At 33.1% G+C, this 24,117-nt stretch overlaps 3 protein-coding genes and 1 long non-coding RNA gene across 6 annotated transcripts; 2 read left to right on the forward strand and 2 right to left on the reverse strand.

The window, feature by feature from the left end:
• The first annotated feature begins 476 nt into the window (after nucleotides 1-476).
• On the forward strand, nucleotides 477-3,848 carry LOC111707126 (ras-related protein Rab-39A-like). Its single transcript, XM_023480135.1, has 6 exons — nucleotides 477-509; nucleotides 861-922; nucleotides 1,741-1,819; nucleotides 2,854-2,931; nucleotides 3,418-3,528; nucleotides 3,735-3,848. The coding sequence occupies exons 1-6, from the start codon at nucleotides 477-479 to the stop codon at nucleotides 3,846-3,848; spliced, it is 477 nt and encodes a 158-aa protein (XP_023335903.1).
• LOC111707108 (cyclin-dependent kinase 8-like) lies at nucleotides 3,782-18,286 on the forward strand. 3 transcript variants are annotated; one of them, XM_023480108.1, is made up of 17 exons: nucleotides 3,785-3,853; nucleotides 7,545-7,619; nucleotides 7,873-7,962; nucleotides 8,815-8,898; nucleotides 8,966-9,025; nucleotides 9,281-9,383; nucleotides 10,517-10,590; nucleotides 11,067-11,188; nucleotides 11,509-11,576; nucleotides 12,958-13,079; nucleotides 14,522-14,603; nucleotides 15,148-15,225; nucleotides 15,524-15,641; nucleotides 16,615-16,725; nucleotides 17,103-17,206; nucleotides 17,293-17,481; nucleotides 18,004-18,286. In XM_023480108.1, exons 2-16 carry the CDS (start codon nucleotides 7,582-7,584, stop codon nucleotides 17,479-17,481), a joined length of 1,443 nt encoding a protein of 480 aa, XP_023335876.1. In that variant the 5' UTR covers nucleotides 3,785-3,853; nucleotides 7,545-7,581; the 3' UTR covers nucleotides 18,004-18,286. The 3 variants fall into 3 exon arrangements, with proteins under 3 accessions (XP_023335877.1, XP_023335876.1, XP_023335875.1); XM_023480107.1 differs by having other exon boundaries at nucleotides 3,786-3,853; nucleotides 16,615-16,743; XM_023480109.1 differs by lacking the exons at nucleotides 16,615-16,725; nucleotides 17,103-17,206; nucleotides 17,293-17,481; nucleotides 18,004-18,286 and adding an exon at nucleotides 16,402-16,608 and having other exon boundaries at nucleotides 3,782-3,853.
• A 2,091-nt stretch (nucleotides 18,287-20,377) lies between these two features.
• Nucleotides 20,378-23,173, reverse strand: LOC111707111 (uncharacterized). The gene is made up of 2 exons (XR_002766378.1): nucleotides 21,941-23,173; nucleotides 20,378-21,212 (listed from the first exon to the last, which is right to left on the reverse strand). It is a non-coding gene; the product is annotated as an uncharacterized LOC111707111 (long non-coding RNA).
• Nucleotides 23,174-23,207: 34 nt separating this feature from the next.
• LOC111707112 (LHFPL tetraspan subfamily member 2 protein) lies at nucleotides 23,208-23,679 on the reverse strand (the record flags this gene model as incomplete). Its single annotated transcript, XM_023480115.1, is given in 1 exon segment — nucleotides 23,208-23,679. A coding segment is annotated over 1 exon segment (111 nt), but the record flags the coding sequence as incomplete, so codon positions are not given.
• Between the last annotated feature and the right edge of the window lie 438 nt (nucleotides 23,680-24,117).

The following is a 24,117-nucleotide window of genomic DNA, read 5'->3' on the forward strand; positions in this document are numbered from 1 at the left end:
GATATATAACATCGACTGAATCACCTTCATCTACATTGGTGAGTATTGTCTCTAGATACTCAAGTAGGTTTGTTAAGCATGATTTTTTCTTCATAAACCCATGATGTGAACTGTGTATGAGTTTATTCGTGTCAAGGTGGTTAACTATTCGGTCCTTTAGTACTGACTCCATTACTTTGCATATCACAGATGTTAGGGAGATTGGTCTGTAGTTTCCTGCCTCAAATCTGGACCCTTTCTTGAAGACTGGGACTATATTTGCATTTTTCCAGTCTTTTGGAAGAATTCCTGTATCTAGTGATTTCTGGAATATCATTTGGAGTGGGGCAGCAACCTCATCACTTGCTATAATTAAGATCCTGGTTCTTATGTTGTCAGGCCCAGTAGAGGAAAAAGGCTTGAGCTTCTTTAATTTCTCCTTGACATCATTTTCTGTGATTAAAACATCATCAATTATTTGGTCAGTGAGGTCTTCAATGTTGATATTTCCGTCAGAGTTTTCCTCCTTAGTAAATACTGAGCCAAAGTGATTACCTAGTTTATCACAGATTTCTTCACAATCTGTTACTAATTTTCCTTCATGCTTCAATGGTCCAACTGCCACTCTGTTAGATTTTTTAGAATTTATATAAAAGGTAGAAAGGAGTTAGGAAAACTAGATTAGTTCAGGTAGAAAGGAGTTAGGAAAACTAGATTAGTTTAGGTAAAAAGAAGTTAGGTAAACTAGATTAGTTCAGGTAGAAAGGAGTTAGGAAAACTAGATTAGTTCAGGTAGAAAGAAGTTGCATCGGGAAGGGGGAGAGGGAAATATTTTGATGAAGGGAATGGAGAATTAATTAAAATACTTGATTTTAATTTAGGTTCGAGATGGGGCAAGGGTTAAACTGCAGCTCTGGGATACTGCAGGACAGGAGAGATTCAGGTTGTTCTTCCTTAAATCAGCGCTTAGGTCAAGATTTTGGCTTCCTGGATATGGATCCGCAAAAATATTCGAATCAAAACCAAAAACTGCAAAAAGTAATTTTCTTTTAAAACCCAAATCTGATAAGAGAGATAATAAAAATTTCCTGATATCTGAAATTTGAATGGTTTAACAAGTTGCATCATAAAAATAAGCAAAGCAAGAGAAAAAAAGATAATTTGACAATCCTGCTTTGTTAACAAAATTCAGTAATCTCAAAGAAATTAACTCATGACCTGGTTCTGGATTTTCCAGTGCGGATCCAGGATCCGGATCCGCATCAAAATTAAATGGATCCTAAGAACACTGCCTTAAAATCATCATTTAGAAGAAATAGACTTTCGAAATTTTATAATACCAAGATGTTAGGGTGCTTCGCTAATAATAATTTTTATTTTGAACTCTGTAATTCACCATTTTAAATCGTTTTAAAATTTCGCAGATTTTTTGGTTTAAATTGGTGCAGTCATGTGAGTTTCCTCAACAAATTTGGCTTAATAGGTTTCTATTTTTATGGGACACAAACAGACAGAAAAACAAGCAAAGTATATTTATAGATTATGCTTAGTAAGATGAAAATTCGTACACTAATTAAGTTAAAATCGTACACTTTCGCAAAATCTTAATTTACGGTAAACGGCGGAAATAACTATGAGTACACTAAGTAACGCAGGGTTCTCAAGCTAGTGGTAAATAAAGCTTCTAATTTGAAACTGCGCCTAAGAAGCTGAATTTTGATTAAACTGGTTTATAGTTATGTTATTGATATTTTTGTTTAGGTCGATAACTAAATCTTATTATCGGAACTCAGTTGGAGCTGTTCTAGCATACGATATTTGCAACAAAGAGAGTTACAAGGTTAGCAATATCTTTCAACAGATAATTAGCGAGATTCATTTTCGGAAAAAGTATATTTTTTTTTTGGTGATTTTTTTTTTCGTTTTTTCTTCTATGACTGATCGACCAAAATATTAGTAACCAGCAATAGCATAACATTGTTGATGAAAAGTGTTCTGCAGTTTCTGGAGTTTATTTTAACCTGTTGTACAACTATTTCTTGACAAATATATTCAACAATTAATCAGACAGCTCTTCTTGAGCTTGAGACAGGTTAAAGTTATATGTTTGAGCCTTGTTGTTTGAAATTAACCGTGAATATCCTTTTAAAAGGAATATAAGCGTAATTTCAAATGACCCGCTACGCAATGAAATGCAACGGTATCTATAATAGGTCTTATCAAGTATAGAATAAAAATCTATGTTTAAAATTTCGAAACTGATTTTATTTCAAGGGTACCGTTGTGATTTAAAAATTGCCATTTTTGCATGGAGGATGACTTGAAATTACGCTTACAGTCCCTTTAAGCAGATTTTTATTAGTGTGGCTTGAAATAAACCATGCCCCATTCATTTAAACTGATTTTTCTTGTATTTCAGCATATTCCTGTTTGGCTAATGGAAGCAAGACGACATATAGAACCACACAAGGAACAGTGAATACTAAAACTTCATTTTTCTTCTGCATTTTGGTTTCAAGGAAAAAATGTATTNTATTTAATTTTGTTATAAAATAATGTTCACTCTTGTATTTTACTCTAGTATGGCATTACATTCATTTCTTTCCTTTAGCGCTTCTTTCTGATGGGGGTTCGGCCTTGAATTCTACTGAATGGTGATTGACCCATTATTCATTGATTTATATTGTTATTAGTATGAATGTTACGTATTGTTCAAAAGTCGGTGAAAATCTCTAAAAAAACAGATGATTGTATAACTGTATTTTTTGCTCTTTTGGTGGGTCAAGTCTCTCTCTCTATCCCCCCCCCCCTCCCTCCTATATATATATCTATTTTACGTTTGATAGGACCTATAGTATTACTGTTCTATTGTAGGCCACCTTCCTTCTAGTTGGTTGTAAACGAGATATGGCCCAGGAAGGATACAGGGAGGTATCAGTAGAGGAGGCTCAGGTAAATTCATGAAAGGGACTATACACAAAATCTTTAAGGGATTTAAGATGTTGATCAAGTGACCTTTAATTTATTAAGTGGAATATCTTATTTACAGCATTAACAATTAATCCTTCGCTTAATCAATGATGAAAAATAATTATTTTTTCCAAACTGAAAAATGTTATTTGTAATTTGGATTAAAATTACGTACAGTCCCTTTAGAGAGTAGCGGAACATCCTTTAGAAGACTAGTAGGTTTCTTACAGAACTGCCGTGCTCATTAGCTCTAACAAGTCAGAATGCAGTATTTTATAAATCTGGTGCGGGATACCTCAAAACAAATGCTCTTAAAAGTATTCAATTGTTCCCCCCTAAAAATAACACTAGAACCTTTATTGAGTAAAGAAAACTTAAATAAATATGCTTATGATCAATAAGAGTTTCAACCATTTTTTGTTTTGTTTTTACAAATATCGATTATAAAATGAAAATACCGTATTTAAGGCTCTGGCTGAGTATCATCAAATCTCTTTCCTTGAGACCTCCGCCAAAACAGGGCTCAATGTAGAAGAGGCCTTTACTGTTATTTCTCAGCAGATATATGATAGAATAAAGGTAGAAGAACTAAGAACAATTGTGACGAAATTCTGCAAATCCATTCCCAACATTCAATATCAAATTTATTCAATACGCAACCTCTTACACTTTTTGGGTATTCACCACTTATTCACCATTTGCATTTTCATGAATTAAGTGTACAGCCCTACCACATTGGTGATCATGGTCAGCATTGATTGATTGATTGATTGATTGATATATAGTCTGGCGAGTACAAAATCGAAGATGGTTGGGACGGGATAAAGACTGGATACTTCCAGCGCACCGGAAGACAGGGTTTAGTGGAAGCACAGCCACAGAGATCCGACTGCTGCTAACACAGGTATCTTAGATATGAGCAGTGCAGTGGGGACAGTAAAGGGGGTGGGGGTAATCCATCAAAGCCCAACCTGCAGATTTTAGGGAAAAAGAAATTTAAGAATATTAAGAAGCTGTTGGGGAAACTTTTAAATTATATTTTATCAGAATTTATTTTCGTTTTGAAAGTTTATAGTTTTATATTTTTTATGTTTTTAAGGAACACTATCAATTTAACTTGTTCAGGGCACGAGCACAAAGTGATTCTTTTCTCGAAATCGGAGATTAAACAATAAACATCTTGGATTAGTACTTTGGTACTTAAACGTGTTATCAGATTTTCGAGGAATGATTTAGAAGTATTTTAAGAGGCATCATGAATCTTGTCACGCTATTTTAAGAGGCATCATGAATCTTGTCACGTTATTTCAAGAGGCATCATGAATCTTGTCACGTTGTGTCAAGATGCATCATGAATCTTGTCACGTTGTTTCATGAGGCATCATGAATCTTGTCATGTTGTTTCAAGAGGCATCATGAATCTTGTCACGTTGTTTCAAGAGGCATAATGAATCTTGTCAAGTTGTTTCAAGAGGCATCATGAATCTTGTCACGTTGTTTCATGAGGCATCATGAATCTTGTTATGTTGTTTCAAGAGGCATCATGAACCTTGTCACGTTGTTGCAAGAGGCATCATGAATCTTGTCACGTTATTTCAAGAGGCATCATCAATCTTGTCACGTTGTTTCAAGAGCATCATGAATCTTGTCATGTTATTTCAAGAGGCATCATGAATCTTGTCACGTTGTTTCTAGAGGCATCATGAATCTTGTCACGTTGTTTCTAGAGGCATCATGAATCTTGTCACGTTATTTCAAGAGTCATCATGAATCTTGTCAAGTTGTTTCAAGAGGCATCATAAATCTTGTCACGTTATTTCAAGAGGATTGGTAATATTGTTGCGTAGTATTGTATAGCTGGAGCAAGAACAATTATTAAAGATTTAAAAAAGAAATGTTTGAGAAAGAAAACATAATTATTATGTCAGCCACGTAACAAGGAGATTTATTTAATTTACCTTTTACGTTAGAAGGAGATCAAGTTTATTCATATGCTTTGTTACAAGCAGATTTAGTTAGATGTCAATCATCTTTAAAGGAGAACTTTTTCATTCATTGTCACATAACAAGGAGAGTCAAGCTTTCGCATATGAACTTTTTGTTAAGCAGAACAAGATTTACCTGTAACGTAACAATCTAAACCAGTTCGTTAATCTTTCACTTAACGAGGTGAACTAGTGAAGTCATAAGTTACGTAACAATCTGAACCAGTTCGTTTATCTGTTACATAACTTGGAGAACTAGTGCAATTCTCTGTTACATATCAATCCAAACCAGTTTTTTATCTGTCACATAACTTGGGAGAACTAGTGCAATCCTCTGTCACGTAACAAGCTGAACCAGATCGTTATTTTTCACTTCTAGGTGAACTAGTATATTGATATGTCGCATAACAATCCTAACCAGTTCGTTTATTTGTCACGTAACTTGGAGAATTAGTGCAATCCTCTGTTGCATAACAATCCAATCCGGTTTTTTATCTGTCATATAACTTGGAGAACTAGTGCAATTCTCTGTTACGTAAAAATCCAAACCAGTTTTTTATCTGTCGCATAACTTCGAGAACTAGTGCAATCCTGTCACATAACAAGCTAAACCAGATCGTTATTTTTCACTACTAGGTGAACTAGTCCATTGATAAGTCACATAACAATCCTAACCAGTTCGTTTATCTGTCACGTAACTTGGAGAACTAGTCCAATCCTCTGTTACGTAACAATCCAAACCAGTTCGTTTATCTATCACGTAACTGGGAGTACTAGTGCAATTCTCTGTTGCGTAACAATCCAAACCATTTTTTTTTATCTGTCACATAACTTTGAGAACTAGTGCAATCCTTTGTCACGTAACAATCTGAACCAGGTGTACTAGTCCATTTATATGTCACGTAACAATCTGAACCTGTTCATTTATCTTTCACGTGACTTGGAGAGCTAGTGCAAACCTCTGTCAGGGTTCAAGCTGAACGAGATCGTTTATACTTCACTTTACTAGGTGAACTAGTCCATTTATATGTCACGTAACAATCTGAACCTGTTCATTTATCTTTCACGTGACTTGGAGAATTAGTGCAAACCTCTGTCAGGGTTCAAGCTGAACGAGATCGTTTATACTTCACGTAACAGGACAAGTAGAAGGAGAACCAAAGTAACCCCTAAAAATAACGTGACAAGATTAATTCTGCTCTGTTCCTCTACGGAAAGAAATCACTGTGCTCTATCTACTGAAATTATAAAACTGTCATATCTTAACTATTCCGCATATTTTGGAAAATCATTTTTAATGATCAACGCTAAAATTCTAAAACGCTCATATCTTCATTTTTCTGCATATTTTGGAATACTATTTTTAACGATTAATGCTGCTGATTTATTTCATGCATATATTATTCCTTCAATTAGATTTGCTTTTTCACGTTTTCTATGAATTTAATGTTTAAAGGTGTGTGAATGTTATTTTAAGTGATCCTTGCTAAAATCTTCAACTATTCTCTAATTCTGGGTAATTTCAGTGAGAAATGATTGGTTTGCAGAAAAAATTAATAAACGGTTTTAACAACCTGCCAGCCTAAGTCACATTTTTAAATTTTTCCTAATTTCAAAATAGTTTTCCTCCTCACCTATTACTTCTTACCACTGAGCTAACCTAAACATTTTTTCAATTACATGTTTATTCTGAATTCTAAAATACTTCTTTTTTGTTTTGAAGAAAATAATTGTAAAAGAGAAAAGTTCATTTTTAAAGTTTTTAACCAAGAGTCACTTTTAATTATGTCCTATTAAATCTAAGGAAAACTCTTGTCATTCATTCATATTTATGTCTGCTGTCAACTCGGACTAAATTACACCAAATCAACAATTATTTATTTGCTAAATGATAGTTTTGAAAAAGTATTTATTTAAAATGTTATGTTTTTGAAATGGTTGAGAGATTCGAGAATTGAATTTAATGTTTAAGGGACTGTAGACGAGATTTTAAGCGACCCTCTGTTAGGATTTCCGATTCGCGACGGTTAATCCTTTTGTTTCTTAATAATAAATGATAAATCCTTTTTTTGTGCACACTTAAAGATTCAAAAACATTGATAACTTCTATATTGTTACTCAGCTAAAGCTTTAATTTGACCCGGGCATGGAAATCTGTAAAAAGAGGGTCATATAAAATAGCCTCCACAGTCCTTTAAAGGAAATTTGGCATTTTCTCTGTGATACTGATATTCTAAAGAGTACAATCTAACAATTTATGGAATAATTTGTAAACATATGATGATTAAAGAACTAATCCACATAATCGTATTAATTAATATCCTCATTCCTTATTATGCTATTGTTATTAATCTTTTATTTAATCCTTAGATTATGCAAAACTCGAAAATTTCAGAAATAATATAGCTTGTTAATATTAGCATTGTATAGATTTACCAATGCAATTGATTTGTCTAGTCGATTTTTCTTTCAAATTATACAAATTAAACAGATAATTCTTCTAAATTTTGAATTCCAGTTATTTTCACCAAAGCACGTTAATTTTGATTAATTTTTAATATGTTTACAATGTATATTGAACATAAATTTATCGATTTATATATTTTTCAGAAAAATGACGCATTAGTTTTGAAAGCCAAACTTCAACATGGATTACGAGTTTAAGAAGAGAACTGAATTGAACAGGTATTCAACTACAGAATGTTTCTGATTACTGATATTTGGATTCTTACTGATTGATTGATTAATTGATTATTTGATTATTTGATTTCGTAGAGTGGAAAATGCAAATCAAACCCAATTAAAACCAATAATTTTATATACATCATGATATTTTTCTAGGGGGGGGATTGGTTGGTTGGTTGGTTGGTTGGTTGGTTGGTTGTTTCACAGATTGATTCACTGATTGATTCACTGATTGATTGAGTGACTTATTTAGAGAGAAAGTTGAGGACCAGTTTGAATATGAAGGCTGTAAAGTTGGACGAGGTACATATGGTCATGTGTACAAAGCCAGACGGAAGGACGGGTAGGATTCTTAAAGAGACTTTCACGGATTAAAATTTTTTAATTCATTTATTAAAATCCCTTTTGTAATTGTAGCTGAAAACAACTTTCGTTGATTTTTTAGATATTATATGGAATTGAACATTTTCATACTTATTAGTGTAGTTTGAAATTTTTCGAGAAAATTTAAAATTTTACTTTTATAGGCTTTTAACATTTAACATTTAATATCTGTAAGCATGTTCTCGTACAATATAAAACAAAGAAAGTTAACAGATTTTCAAATATTATCTCGATAATTTTTTAAATTTCACAAAAATCTAAAGATTTTGGAGACAATTTTTTGTAATTCTGAGCATTCATAAACCTTCCCTGGTGTCAAGCGAGGTCCAAAACAAAATTTGGTCCAATCGGTTCAGTCGGTTTGACGTTTATTGGATACAAACAAACAGATAAGCAAAGTAAATATACAAAAGTCTACATCGTTAATATCAAAATTAATCTAAATCTTGAAATTCTTTAAATTGGGTTCATTCTAATTGAAAGATTGAATCCACCCTCACGTTATTCTATTTTAAGAATAAAAAATTTATTGAAATTTTATTTAAAACAAATAATGGAATAAATTAAACTTTTTTTTTTGTGATTTTACTGAAAACGCTGAATTTAATAACCACATTTGTTTAATGTACAATAATTAACAGAAAGATAAGTAATCCTTATTCTGATCACATGTAATAAGAATATATGTGAAGAAAAGGATGAGCTGTTCTCGTCTCCGGAACTACTAACTTGCGGATTTTTAAGATCTTGTTGGTGGATTTCTTCCTTGACAAGGGAAGACGATATTGATTTTTGAACCCTGTTTTTTTAGGAATGATAAGAAGGAGTACGCTCTGAAGCAGATAGAAGGTGCAGGCCTATCTATGTCCGCCTGTAGAGAGATAGCATTATTAAGGTGTAAATCTTGTTTTAAATTGTGGTAAAAATAATCTTTTTAAATGTTCATTATATTTATATTTTAGAGAATTGAAACATCCGAATGTGATAAACTTACAACGAGTATTCCTATCACATCAAGACAGGTAAAAATAAGGAACTGCTGACGTCATTTCAAGTGAGCCTCCAAAAGACGATTGTAAAGTCGTCTGACCAATTGTCAATTTGGTTATTTGGTGAATTAATCTCTAGAGCCCAATTAGGGGTATGTTGAGAATATCTGCGAGTCTAGATTCACTGAGTAACTATTTATATCACTATTTTTACTCAAACAATGTCTCCAGCATAATATAATTAATTCTGGTTATTTCTGAATATGAGAATAATATTAACTATATTAGAAAAGTTTGGCTGTTGTTTGACTACAGTGAGCACGATCTATGGCATATTATCAAATATCATAGAGCAGCGAAAGCAAATAAGAAGCAGTTCAATGTCGTTAAGGTAAGCAGTAAGCTATAGTTTAAAGTTAGCAGCAAAAAAATAAGTTAAAGGAGAGATTTTCATTCCTCCATTGATTAATATAATTTAACCCTATCCTTCTCGAAAAAGTAACAAATATAAAGATTTTATCTCTCAATTACAAATATAAGGAAAGGTTTTATCTTTCATTTACAAATATAAGGAAAGGTTTTATCTCTCAATTACAAATATAAGGAAAGGTTTTATCTCTCATTTACAAATATAAGGAAAGGTTTTATCTCTCAATTACAAATATAAGGAAAGGTTTTATCTCTCAATTACAAATATAAGGAAAGGTTTTATCTCTCAATTACAAATATAAGGAAAGNCTTCTTTGAAAATCATTTTTTTCTCAACATATTTGGTATGTTTGCACGGAGCCCCACATTTTTGTATGGTCTTATTTGCTCTGTTGGAGAAAATACAAAATGTTGGGGGCAAATAAATGAATTTTTGGGTTAACAGTTTTAAAAAGAATATAAAAAACTTTTCTTTTGATTTTGATGTCCAATTTTTTTTTTTTTTTTAATCATTCCTCTGTTCCTGAAAACATTTAGCCTTGTCTCAAGAACGCTGATCACTAATATTGTTTTCTTTTAATCAAAATATAATATTAAATCGTATTAGTCGCATGATTATATTGAGATTGTGCTTAGAGCACAATCTAGCAAGAAATTCTGGAAAGAATTGAATTCAGGAGCTAGTCTTTTGAAATGAATTATAAATAATATTTTCAATTGTGTGTTGAAATTTTCGGGGTTTGGTTAATGAATTAGTTAAGGAGGCCGGGGTTGGGGGGTTTAACTCGTTAAATCGTTTCGTTAATTTAATTGTTAATGGAATAAAATGGTTAAAAGTTTACTCTATATACCATATATTAATGGAATCCATTATCTCTAGTTTATATGTTGTAGGGAATGGTTAAAAGTTTACACTACCATATATTAATGGAATCTATTATCTCTAGTTTATATATTTTAGGGAATGATTAAAAGTTTACACTACCGTATATTAATGGAATCCATTATCTATAGTTTATATATTGTAGGGAATGGTTAAAAGTTTACACTACCATATATTAATGGAATCCATTATCTCTAGTTTATATTTTGTAGGGAATGGTTAAAAGTTTACTCTACCAGATTCTTGATGGAATCCATTATCTTCACTCTAATTGGGTGCTACACAGGTAACTAGAACAAACTTGTCTTTTTTATAAAAAGAAAAATAAAAAAAAAATATTACAAAAGCATCAATTGAAGTTGTAATACCTCTTGGCTGGCAGGGTGCTTCCATTTTAACAATTTTAGCTTTAGAATAATGCTTTTCAGTTCGGAATTTTTTAGTTGAACAACATACAAAGATGACAATGCCATGTTTACAACGGTGCCCTGAAACCCTTTGTCTGACCGTTTCTTAGCTCATATTGTTTATTTCTGACGATTACTTGTTTTCCTGCAGTATAGAAATGCGCAACTCGTTTTTGTAGAGAAACCACAATTGAAAATATTTAGTTTTCAAAGTAGTTAAAAACATTAATATCTAATTCACACTTTATCCGTAAAGCTTTTAAGGTTACCACCGTTGTAAATCGAGCATTTCCATTTTTGCATGCGGAGCCACTTAAAACTACGCTTACAGTCTCTTTAATTATAAATATTGTAGAGACCTGAAGCCTGCCAATATACTTGTGATGGGGGAAGGACCAGAGAGAGGCCGAGTAAAGATTGCAGATATGGGGTTTGCTCGACTCTTCAATTCACCTCTCAAACCTCTGGCTGATCTAGGCACCTTCAGATTTATAGTTCTCATAATAAGATCATTGTATAGGGAACCCCTTGCAGCGATTCATAAACAATATTCTTAGAATTTTTAAGTACTTTTACTAAAACAATCAATAATAGAGTCCTATGTCCTTTCCAAAATACCGATTTATTTTATGATTTTCCATATTTTTTTTGTGAAAATGTTTTCGAGAAATTTAAAATTTATTTTTAATAAACATTTTTTAAGCTTAATTTTTTATTATTGTGCGAGCGGGGTCGGTTTTCTTCAAAAGAGAAGAATGTCTCCCTTGAAGTTTTGTATAACTGACAGGTTTAACTAGATCCTGTCGTTGTTACCTTCTGGTACAGAGCTCCTGAACTACTCCTGGGGGCCAGACATTATACTAAGGTATTATGATTATCATTATTATTAAAATAATTATCATTGTCAGTGTCATTGTTGTGTCATTGTCAGTGTCATCGTCATCGTCATCGTCATCGTCATCGTCATCGTCATCGTCTTTGTCTTTGTCTTTGCTATTGATATCTAGCTGGGGTTTTAGCTGTATTTTATGTACACAGGGTGGGCGCTACGACATCTGCTCTATTTCCATTTGCTCTATGCCATTTGATCTATCAAGTCATTTGCTCTATACTTCATTTGCTCTATATTCAATCAGCTCTATACCTCATTGCTCTATGACTAAACACGTCATTTGCTTTATAACCTAAAAATACACTATAAAATAGCTTTTATTGGAATTCCTGAGCGTAACTTGACCATGAAATGCGGGATTTTTTTTTGGAAAATTCGCAAATTGCAGTTTTAATCAGTTCTTAAAAGTTCATCATGACAGTAAGACTGCTCAATAATAAGAGGGGTAAAAAAAACCTAGTTCTACCGTGGCTAGAACTTTCATAGATGGTAAAGATATTCTGAACTTGCCTGAGCACAGCCATCCATCAGATATTACTCAGATAAACTTCCTGTTAGCTGAATATGATGCGTTGAATAAAGCAATAGAAAACCCAGCTTTGCCTCCCAGAGTAATTCTTTCAGAAATAGCCAATAATCTTAGGCAACAGGGTGGCCATCTAATGCCAAAGACTTCCAGTGCATTTATACGATCTTTACATAGAGGAAATGTTGAGTTGAGCAATTGAACCATCACAGTCATAAAAATGTTTATAGAGCAAATGACGTGTTATGTCATAGATCAATTGACGTATAGAGCAGATGACATATAGGGCAAACGTCGTGATCTATGAGCTATAGAGCAAATGGTTAATAGAGCAAATGGAACTAGAGCAAATGGCCATAGAGCAAATGGAATTAGAGCAGATGTCGTAGCGCCCACAGGGTGTCCTACGAAATCTATTTTACGAAAGTAGCAAGGCAACTTGAAATTTGTCTTACAACTTTGAATTTATTTATAACACTAAGTCGTCAACCTACTTTAACATGTATAGTTCTTGAAACAATAACCACAAAATTCGTCTAGTCCTACTCTTATACCGCTTTCAATATTACCGGATATATTGAGAATTTCGTTGAGATTTCACTTAAATTAAATAAAACCAAAATTTTTGAAATCTGGAGGAGATTCGTCATATCTACGGTAATATTGAAGCACAATAAAGGCAGACCACATTTTGGAAATGGCAAGACAAGGGGTATTGTGTGATTATTGCCTCCAGAATTTTACTTCAAAAATTATTTCAAAGGTCTAAGACTACCTTCAAACTCCTCTTGTTACGTCATGTTTCGTGGGACACGCTGTATACTCTAGGCTATTGATATCTGGGCTATTGGCTGTATATTTGCTGAGCTACTGACAAGTGAACCTATATTCCACTGTAGACAGGAGGATATAAAAACTAGTAATCCCTACCATCATGATCAACTTGACAGGTAACCAGGGTATATGTATATTCCACTGTAGACAGGAGGATATTAAAACTAGTAATCCCTACCATCATGATCAACTTGACAGGTAACCAGGGTATATGTATAGTCCACTGTAGACAGGAGGATATTAAAACTAGTAATCCCTACCATCATGATCAACTTGACAGGTAACCAGGGTATATGTATATTCCACTGTAGACAGGAGGATATTAAAACTAGTAATCCCTACCATCATGATCAACTTGACAGGTAACCAGGGTATATGTAGATTGTTAAAGGGAGTGTTTGCAAAAAAATAAAGGGGACTGATCTCGAATTGAAATTGGTCTTGATTGCTACTAAATTTGGTTCGGGTGGAATAATGCAACTCCGTTCATGGCGTTATAACCCTTTTCTCCTTTATACGCAACATATAGAAATAAAATTAGTAGCGATCAAAACCGAATTCAATTCGAGATCAGCCTTTGCCCCAGCCTTTGCCCCAGCCTATACACCTTTTCATATTTCGCGAACACTCCCTTTAAGGTATTAACACATTAACTCTCTAGTATCTATGGCCCTTCACTTTTATCAATTCATTGCTTTTCCCATTCACAATAAGTTTATTCTAAGGTCATTGAAATGAATAATTTGTGGAAAAATGCAAATTTTGCAAATTTAAGTATTTTTTTTACTCGCAATCTCAATTTAATTTGGACATTTTCCATCTTGATATCTCCAATTTCAAAATTTTACTCTGTATTTTGAATTTGAGGTTAAATTCTGATACTTGAAGTATAATTCCTCCATATTTTTCATAATTGAAATTTTAAAATGATAATCATTAAGCTGGGAAGGTCATGGCGGGTGTGATGTCTAACTCTATTCGTGGTTTTATTGTATAAATAAATAAATTATAATTAAAATCTGTTATGGAGAGTGGAGACATATGCATTTTAAAAAAATACTTAAGTTTGTTTTTACTTCTGTTTCCGAGTCCCGGGCTGTTAAAACTGCACCCTTTGGCTAAATTAAGACTTTTAAAGGGACAGTACGCGTAATTTTAAGTAATCCTCCTTGCAAAGATGGCAATGCCACTTGAAATGCGCAAGTCAATTTTGTAGAGAAAAAGCCAATTGAAAAAAAATGTAAATTGTAAACATTGATACATAACTCTTACTTGGTCATACAAACTGATATATTACCGTTGTGAATTGATCATTGCCATCATGCCATTTTTACATGGAGGCTCACGTTTACAGTCCCTTCAAGATCGATTTCTGGAAAGGGAAATTAACTTTATTCCAATTTTACACAGCTTTAATCTTGAGAAAATTTGATAGGGAATTAATTGAATTTAAATATCGAACTTTTTGTTTTAAAATTTACTCTTTTTTCCACCTCTGGAAAGGCATGATGATAGATGAAATTTATCTAAAAATCTCATTTGTTTTTATAATTTTTAGGATATTTAATGTGATGGGATTCCCCCTGGATAAGGATTGGGAGGATATGAGGAAAATGCCAGAACATCCGACTTTAGTAAAGGTAACCTTTAAAGGGATTGTTTACTTATGTAAAAATACACCTAGCAGAACTGCATTCTCATTTCAACTACCATATCTAGCCAGACACTCCCTTTAAGATGTCCCTAGGATGAAAATGATGGATACTTACTTGTAAGAAACCCATGAGGTTTATCCCGTAAATACCGTTATACCACAACTACAACTTTTCTAAATGTAAAGATAGTGACGGAGGACAAGATGTACCTATTCTGTATTTTTTTTGAAATTGTTGAACACCCACTTCTAGAAACCTTAAAATTTATAGAAGTTCAAATAACTAGGCCTAGTTTAACTACTCCTTAATATTAATCAAATTTGAGCTCAGTACAAACTTCCTTGTTTCTGACAGGGGCGTACTGAGGAATTTGTCCAAGGAGGGGGGGGGGCTTACGCTGGGGCAAAAAAACCACACATTTTACTGATTTAGGGGACTGAGACCCCAAAGACCCCCCCCTCCCCCTTCTTCTTAGTTCTCCTCTGTTTTCTGATATTGGTGTGCATCTCGTACACTTAATCTATTTTAGGACTTCAAGCGTTCAAATTACCAGACTTGTTCCCTAGCTAAATATATGGATCGACATAGGATTAAACCAGACTCAAAGGTAATGAAATATATAGTCTAACCCTCCCCCTCAATTTTTTTTCTGAAATTATCATTTTTTTCTAGTCTACGAATTTTTCTTCAGTCATTTTTTCATGTGACTTTTTACCCAATCTTATTTGTCTAAATTGACAAATTTTGGATTATTCCGATTACAAAAATTGGTATTCGGAAAAAAATTGAATTTTTTGAGAATCAATTGGGCATGATTTTTTTATGTCGTTAACAATTGCAGTAATAACCCCATTTTTATTAATTTCATTATTTTAATTTTCATCTTATTTTGTCTGTTGTTTCAGCCGTTTCAGTTGTTGGCTAAACTGTTGATAATGGACCCTGTAAAGCGGATAACTAGTGAGTCTGCCATGAACGATGATTACTTCAAGGAGGACCCACCCCCGTCTTCAGATGTTTTTGGTAAATTAGTCGATCTTGATTATTTTCGGGGATTTTAGGTAATCTTATTGCGCATTTTTAATAATTCATCGTTTCGAATATTTTTTTCTTTTTATTCTTTTTACATAACTACAACAGTTATTTAAGTTTCAATTTTGATCTTTTATTTTTTTAAAACATAATTTATATAAAAAGGAAGTACCATTTCCCTACTATTTTCAGCCTAAAAGTACAATACTAATAGTAATGAACTGCGCTTCAAATCAATACGTAGCATGATTAGCTTAATCATGTGATATATAATGACGTATATCTTGATTACGTCGAGTTAAACTGTGCTGTAAATACGTAACATGATTGTCTTAATCATGTGATATAAATAACGACGTAGGAATTGTAATTACCTTTAACTTGTAACATATAAACCTCAAATACATCAGTTGGTATAGAGACTCCGCTTTGATTACTGCGAGAGAGTAATCGTGTCCGTGTTGACATCGATAGCTGACAATATTGGGTCCAGGTTTAGACATTGATAGCTAAGTGAAACTGAACTGTACCTGGAAAGATACGGGTTTGAGATCCCCTTATTGAGTAGGTTATTTACTACAATCATAATAATAGTTATGTAAAGGAAGGTTTTCGTATTCGCTATCCTAAACATACAACTTCCATAACAATAGATATGTACAGATAGCTTCCCTATCCCCTATCCTAAACATAAATTTATTTTACAGGAAGCTACACTATCCCCTATCCTAAACATAAATTCATTTTACAGGAAGCTACCCTATCCCCTATCTTAAACATAAATTCATTTTACAGGAAGCTACACTATCCCCTATCCTAAACATAAATTCATTTTACAGGAAGCTACCCTATCCTAAACATAAATTCATTTTACAGGAAGCTACCCTATCCCCTATCTTAAACATAAATTCATTTTACAGGAAGCTACCCTATCCCCTATCTTAAACGTAAATTCATTTTACAGGAAGCTACCCTATCCCGTATCCTAAACGAGAGTTCCTGTCTGACGATGATTCTGAGGATAAAGCTGAGAGCAGGGCTCGGGAGAGGAATAATGCCAGAGAAAGGAACTCAGGTACCTCTCGGAACCAAGGTTAGTCTTATCACGCAGACAAAGATTCTTTCTTAAGAGTCAGGGATTTTACCAGAGATTCAGGGATTCTTCCTTAGAGTCAGGGATTCTTCCTTAGAGTCAGGGATTTTACCAGAGATTCAGTGATTCTTCCTTAAGAGTCAGGGATTTTACCAGAGAGTCAGGGATTCTTCCTTTAGAGTCAGGGATTCTTCCTTAGAGTCAGGGATTCTACCAGGGAGTCAGGGATTCTTCATTAGAGTCAGGGATTCTCCATAAGAGATAGGAATTTTTACATCCTACAATTTTGATTGTCTGCTCTAAATCGTCACCAAGTTTGAAAAATATTTTAAAATTTTTAATTGTTAAATCTGGTGTAGGTCAGGAGATGGGTGGAGACGGAGGGCAGCCTCCAGCTAAGAGGGTTAGGATGGGTGGTAACAATGGAGTTGGAGTTCCAGTAACCTATCATCATCAAGTTCAGGTAAAAAACAAGATTGATCATAAAACATCAAAATTTTAATTTGTTTGACTTTCGGAATTACTTGAAAATTACATTAAATTATTTAGCAACAACAACAGCAACAACAGCAGCAACAACAACAACAACAGCAACAGCAACAACAGCAGCAGCAGCAACAGCAGCAGCAACAGCAACATCAGCAGCATCATTCCCATCAGCAACAGCATCATCAGCAGATGGTTTATAATAATCAACAGCAAAACAGTGGCAACAACTACAACCAGAGATATAACTAGGTACAGATAATACTCATAGGCGGTTACAAGGGGGTAAGGCGCTCTCCACCTTTGGAAACAAATATATTTTAAGCTTCCCCCTCTGGATAAATCGATCAATACAATGGACTTAATTTATTATTAAATTTAAGAAGAATAATTTTTCAGAAAAAAAATAAACGAGCTTACAGTACTCCAGTCCGGTACAACATGTACTGTACTGTATATGCATTCAGTCGTATTGTCCATTGTCCAGTCTGGACTATCCAGTGTAGAGTCGACCCAGCACGTTTTTTGCTACAAACATATTAGCTGCAATTATTTAAACATTTTGTTTTTCTAAATCTAAATCCATTTTTTTCTTATTGTTCGTCAATCATCCATCATGTTCGGCTAATTTAAAAAAAAATATTTGTGACATCCTTGCAATTACTGCCGAGTTTTTTTTGCAAGTTTTAAACTACTCCTCAATGGAGCACAAATAAAAAAACTCTTTCTTTTGAAACCAAAATCAAAATTAGACTTTATATTTTTAAATTTCAGAATGGGAATTCGAATCCTGAAATACAGATGGGATACCAGGCCAGATCTGCAGTTGAGATTATGGCGGGGCAGAGACACCCTTCCCACCTCATCCCACCTAGACACCCGCAGATACCAAGATACTGATTTTAGTCACGTGACAGAATTCCATGGGCGTATACAGGATCGGCAGACAAATTTCTTTTTCGTCCCTGATACTAAATATATTTTGTAACTAATTCAAAAAACATTGATGAAAGACGAATGAAATTACCCACTTTAAATACAGATAATTAATTCTCTTTCTCGGTTTTTCGCCTCTTCTTTCCTTTTATAATTTCTGGATTCGAATTTGTATTTAAGCTTTAATAAGAAGTTGATGTAAAATACAGTATTATATATGCATACTTGTATAATGTATTCTATAAAGCTAATTTTCTTCATGTGGCTGTTTTTAATGTTAATGGTTATCAACTGTAGAAGGCTTCCTTGGACTTCCTAAATACAAGAACTTCAGATGAATTTTCGCCTCGTTTTGGTGTGTAGTCCCTTATCTACGGTGCTAACCAAAAACAATGGAATAGGAAGACGACACTACAACAATACTGAAGTGTATTTGATGTTGATTCTAAGCAAAAAGTTTTACAAGACCTTATTAATCAGTAATTTAGTCAAATGAGTCTGTTTATACTAATTTTTTGGAGTATTTAAAGTTATAATCTATATTCTAAACTAGGCTCTCGGGGCGTATTTTCTATTTAGACTTTATCAGTGAGCATCTTCTCTTTGTTCAGTATAAAACAAAAATGAGAAAAGTTTCCGCATTTCATAATATTTTTCACACATATTCAATATTTTACTAAATAAAGAACTTTGAACACAAATTTTTGAAATTTTCATCATTCATAAACCTTTGATTTTTCGAAGTCCAAGCAGGGACCTTATTCATTAAGCAATCTTAATTTTTTTTCTTCCTCTGTAATATACATGATGTATACTAACATATAAAAAACGACTAAAAAAATTCTAAAAGAAGATTTTCAAAAAAATCCAAAAAATTTATGATTTCCATATCTTTCAACACTCACTGAGTTTCAGACATATCATACATCCATACTCAGACATATATACCTAGACAGTTAGACATATCATACATCCATACTCAGACATAATTCATACTCAGACATATATACCTAGACAGTTAAACATATCTTACATCCGCACTCAGACATATATACCTAGAAAGTTAGACATGTCATACATCCGTACTCAGACATATATACCTAGGCAGTTAGACATATCATACATCCGTACTCAGACATATATACCTAGACAGTTAGACATATCATACATCCGTACTCAGACATATATACCTAGGCAGTTAGACATATCATACATCTATACTCAGACATATACCTAGACAGTTAGACATATCATACATCCGTACTCAGACATATACCTAGACAGTTAGACATATCATACATCCGTTCTCAGACATATATACCTAGACAGTTAGACATATAATACATCTGCACTCAGACATATATACCTAGACAGTTAGACATATCATACATCCGTTTTCAGACATATATACCTAGACAGTTAGGCATATCATACATCCGTACTCAGACATATATACCTAGACAGTTAGGCATATCATACATCCGTTCTCAGACATGTATACCTAGACAGTTAGGCATATCATACATCCGTACTCAGACATATATACCTAGACAGTTAGGCATATCATACATCTATACTCAGACATATATACCTGGACAGTTAGACATATCTCACATCCATACTAAGGCATATATACGTTTTTATATGTTAGTATACATCATGTATATTACAAATTAAGATTGCTGTATGTATAAGGTCCCTACTCAGGCTTTGGAAAATCGTCAAAAAACGGCCGTTTTTCAAAATTTAGTGCCCGAGCAGATACCCATAGGACCAAAAAAAAAATTTTTAATAAACCTGTCCTTGGGCATAATTATCTACCACTTTCTTCTGCAGTACCAAAAGTTGACCAATTTTGACATAGGCTAATGTAACTAAACTCTGATTTCTTTTCTCTATCAAAGCAATAATTCCTCCTGAGAAAATTGACATTAATAGAATTTCAAGTTAAATTTAGAGTTAAGAATTTGTATATTTGATAATGTTGTACCCGGTAAAACAAGATGATTACTGTATACGAACTTGTCCATCTTCACTGTTCATCTTGCAGAGACATTACAGTCACATGATTACAGTCTTTAACCTATATTTCTTATAGCGAACTCCAGCAAGCGTAATTTAATTTTGAGTCAGTAGGATCTGGAATTCTTATGTTCATTGGTACACGGTTAATAAACTAAAATTACATGTTCTTGTTGAAATAAACACAGTGTGACGATGAGAAATATATTTACAAACAATAATATACAATAATTTAACTTGGTTCAAATCATATGTACAAATGTAATTTACAGATTGAGTCAATAATTTATAGTTGAACATACCAAAAATATCGAATATCATGCATATTTGATGTTTTCTGTTCGATAAAGTTGGTGAATAAAATGTAGAAACCTTCATTTAAAATTTTTGAATTATCAGAACGCACGACCCTGTATCTTCAAAATAAGAAATAATAATTTTTAAAAATGGTTTTGAAGATTTTATATAATGAATAAAAATCATGTCATTTTAACGACCAATGGGGTCCCAAAAATGAAGATCTATTTGGATTTAATTTATTCGAGGACCAAGTTTTTGAGAAAAGGAATCATGTCTAAAATCATTTACGCAGATTTTGGAAAATTAGTTTCGGTTCTAGTTAAATAAATCCATGGTTTCATGGACACCTTGTACTTTTTGCGACAGATTAATTACAATTTGGTAAATATATTAAAGTCCGTAACTTTTCAATTGGGCAAAAAAGTGACAGGTTTGATTAGTGGAAATTTTCGTTTTAACCGTTTGTCCGTCTCAAAGTATCATTTTACCACCCCTCGCGGTCCCCTCTGGATCAAAACTAATATCTCAGAAATTTTTAAATCGACTAGAAAATGAAATGAGAAAAAAAATGGAATTTTGCTTGTTGAGTATTCGAACATTGATTAAGATTGAAAAATTTGAAAATATAACTCTATAATCTCTATAACTCTATAAAACATTCAGAACAGTTGATTGGAGTGTTCCACAAAAATGTATTTTTCCCAGTTCTAATATGTCTTCTGTGTCTGTAAATAGTAAAAAAATAAGATGTCTTATTCAGCTTTATGTAAAAGTTAAACTATTGTAAAACAACTTTTAGGATCATGACAAGGGTTACCTGCACAAGCGATGAGACTGTAAAAACGACCCAAATCAAGCTTGAAGCTTGATTTTCGGTTTCTGCATTTAAATTCATAAGTCAGTTTTGGCCTACAAGGTTACTCTGAATGCAAGAAAACGGACTAGACAAGTTCAGTACAATTGTCTCGGAAGTCTCATCCTTTGTGAGTAACCCTGTATATCAAAATGAAATGAAATTGAGTTTACAATTATTCAGAATTAAAAATTTAGAGGAAAGGGTTTGACTAAAGTTTCCAGCGAAAAGGGTAAATCGTTTTTTTCTCCGAAAATTTCGCATTTTGTTCGCTCGAGAAAAATGCTAAATTTTACTTTTTTGCGAAATTTTACTTAAATCTGTTTCGCGAAAAAAGAAATATGAAAATTTCGCGTTTTTTTTGGCGCAATTAGTTGTTGCATCTACAACACTTGTGGTTTTCGCGAAATTTCACGAAAACAATTTTCGCAAAATACGAACGAAAAGGTTTGCCTTTTTTCGCAAAAGTTTTTCGTTCGCTGGAAACACTAGTTTTGACCTTGAATTTTTTTTTTTAAATTTCAAATAAACCCTATTGTATAAAAAACATATTTTTTTTAAATTTTCACCCAATGTTTCCTTCAAATTTTCAAGATTTACCTATTAAGCATTTAGAGATTCATCACAATGTTGTTGCATATGTTTGACCCAGGGAACTAGATGAACGGGGAAAAATATAGAGTAAATCAAAAATCTGAAGTTTTTATGAAAATTGATAATGAAACACCCAATAGTGCATGAGAACAAGAAGTTCATGTATACATTTTACATATATTACAGATTAAAATGAACAATAAACAATTCTTTACTTTAATTTACAGTAAGTTCCAAAATATATGCGAATCAAGTGACATCTTTAACCCGCGTCTTTAGCTGCTGATCAATTAAGATTGAAGAAATTTGTATTAATTTGCAAAAAATAATACCAATTTAAAAAAGTTGTAAAAAATGGACGATCTGAGTCAATTTTAGCAATCTCTTTAAGCTTCATAAATCAATTTCACAAGAGTTGATAAAAGTTTTCACTTAGCTTCCATGATTTTAGAAACTAAAATATTCACAACGAGATTATTTAAATATTTGAACTTGAGTTGAACTATAAGATCAAAAATGGCGTTTATAAATAATATTTGAGACAAAAATGGCAACTATATGTTCATAGAATTTTTTGGTTCGTCGGAAGAGATTCGCGTTAAGAAGCGAATAACACGTTTGGTTGGTTTGCGTTGAGGCATATTTAAAGGAACCGTCGACGCTATTTTTAGGGACCCGAAATAAGTATTTAGGAACCCGATATAAGAATGCCTGCCTTATTGTTAAGCAGATACAGGTTTACCGCTGTAGACTTCGAAAAGGACGGTCACCTGCAATTTCGTCCACAGTTTCTTTAATTTGTAGATTAGGCCGAAATCTAGAGTATTTAAAGAAAATGCAGTTTAAGAAAATCAAAAGTAGTATCGAACGAATCCCCAGCACTTTCGAAAAAAATTTAAAATGGCACTTTTGTTTGAACTAAAAAGTTATTTATAAGATAAATCCATTTGATATAAGATCAATTATGCTTATAGCACTGACAGTTAATCCCCAGGATATACAAGAAATAAAAATGAGAACGTCCCTTTGAGAGGTGGGGGGGTGGGGTAGTTTTCTGCGGGGATGCATAATTTATGATTTTTGTTAAATTTGGGGGAAATATTATGAAAATTTTGACACCAGAAGGTAAGTATATTTATCCTGTTTATTCTTAACCATAGTTTCAGAAGAAGTAAATATTTCCATTTACTGATAGTGCCGTTTTAAGGATTCATAACTCTGATTGGATAATGAGATAGATAGAAAGATAGATGTTGCCGCCATACTATTTCTATTGGTTCAGAATAGCCAACAAACACATGACTGAGCCCTGATTGGATCAGGCGCTAATGGACTCGGCATACAGGAGTGACTTCTTACAGAAAATCTATGTATTTCCCCCAAATTGAAAAAACAAACCTGACATCCAGGGAAACAAAGGATTTTCAAATAGAAGGAGAGGGGGGGGGAGATTCTTCAAGTAAATGTACACCCTTGGTTTTATAAGAATTCGAAAATTGCAGGTGTATGTCAAACTTTTTCGGCGCATTCACCACCCTATTTGCGTTTGAATAATGATTTTGATCGACTTCGTTTTTTAACATCAATCGGTCAATCTTTGGGTTGATGATGTCAACTGGACTATTTAGCTGTAACTAGGGTACACAGATGAATCTGTCTCCCACGGCCTCCCTGTTTAAGGCCTTGTTAGACTTGGTTGACTTGTAGGCGAACACAGCTAGGCTGGACGCGAGGTAAGTACAAACCTGAAATTAATAACATTCTCTTTCATCTCTTCTTGTTCATTATTCATAACACTTGGTTTATTCTTGAAACTGTTTTATATAAAATTTAACCAACAAACGTACATTTAGGATGAATATCTTTATGTTTTATTTGAACAATGAGCTTTTAAATCCTTAATCATCCTCCTTCGTGGAACTTTATTTTTATCCAATGTCACCAACAAAAGGATTTCATTTCGAGTCTTTGCCACAAACTGAAAATCACTTTATTTTTGAAACTCAATATTGGAATGAAAACCTTTGATAGTTTATACTTTAATTATTTGAGCTAAAAGAATTTAAAGTTTGAAATATCTAATTTCTACTACGTTGTTGGATTGCAAAGATAAAGAGATTCGAAAACCAGCGTTTGTGGTAAATACTAGATTCCTTTACAATTTTTAAGTTTTCTTGTAATTA

This window comes from Eurytemora carolleeae, unplaced genomic scaffold (genome assembly GCF_000591075.1).
Source record: "Eurytemora carolleeae unplaced genomic scaffold, Eaff_2.0 scaffold155, whole genome shotgun sequence".
Classification (NCBI taxonomy): domain Eukaryota; kingdom Metazoa; phylum Arthropoda; class Copepoda; order Calanoida; family Temoridae; genus Eurytemora; species Eurytemora carolleeae.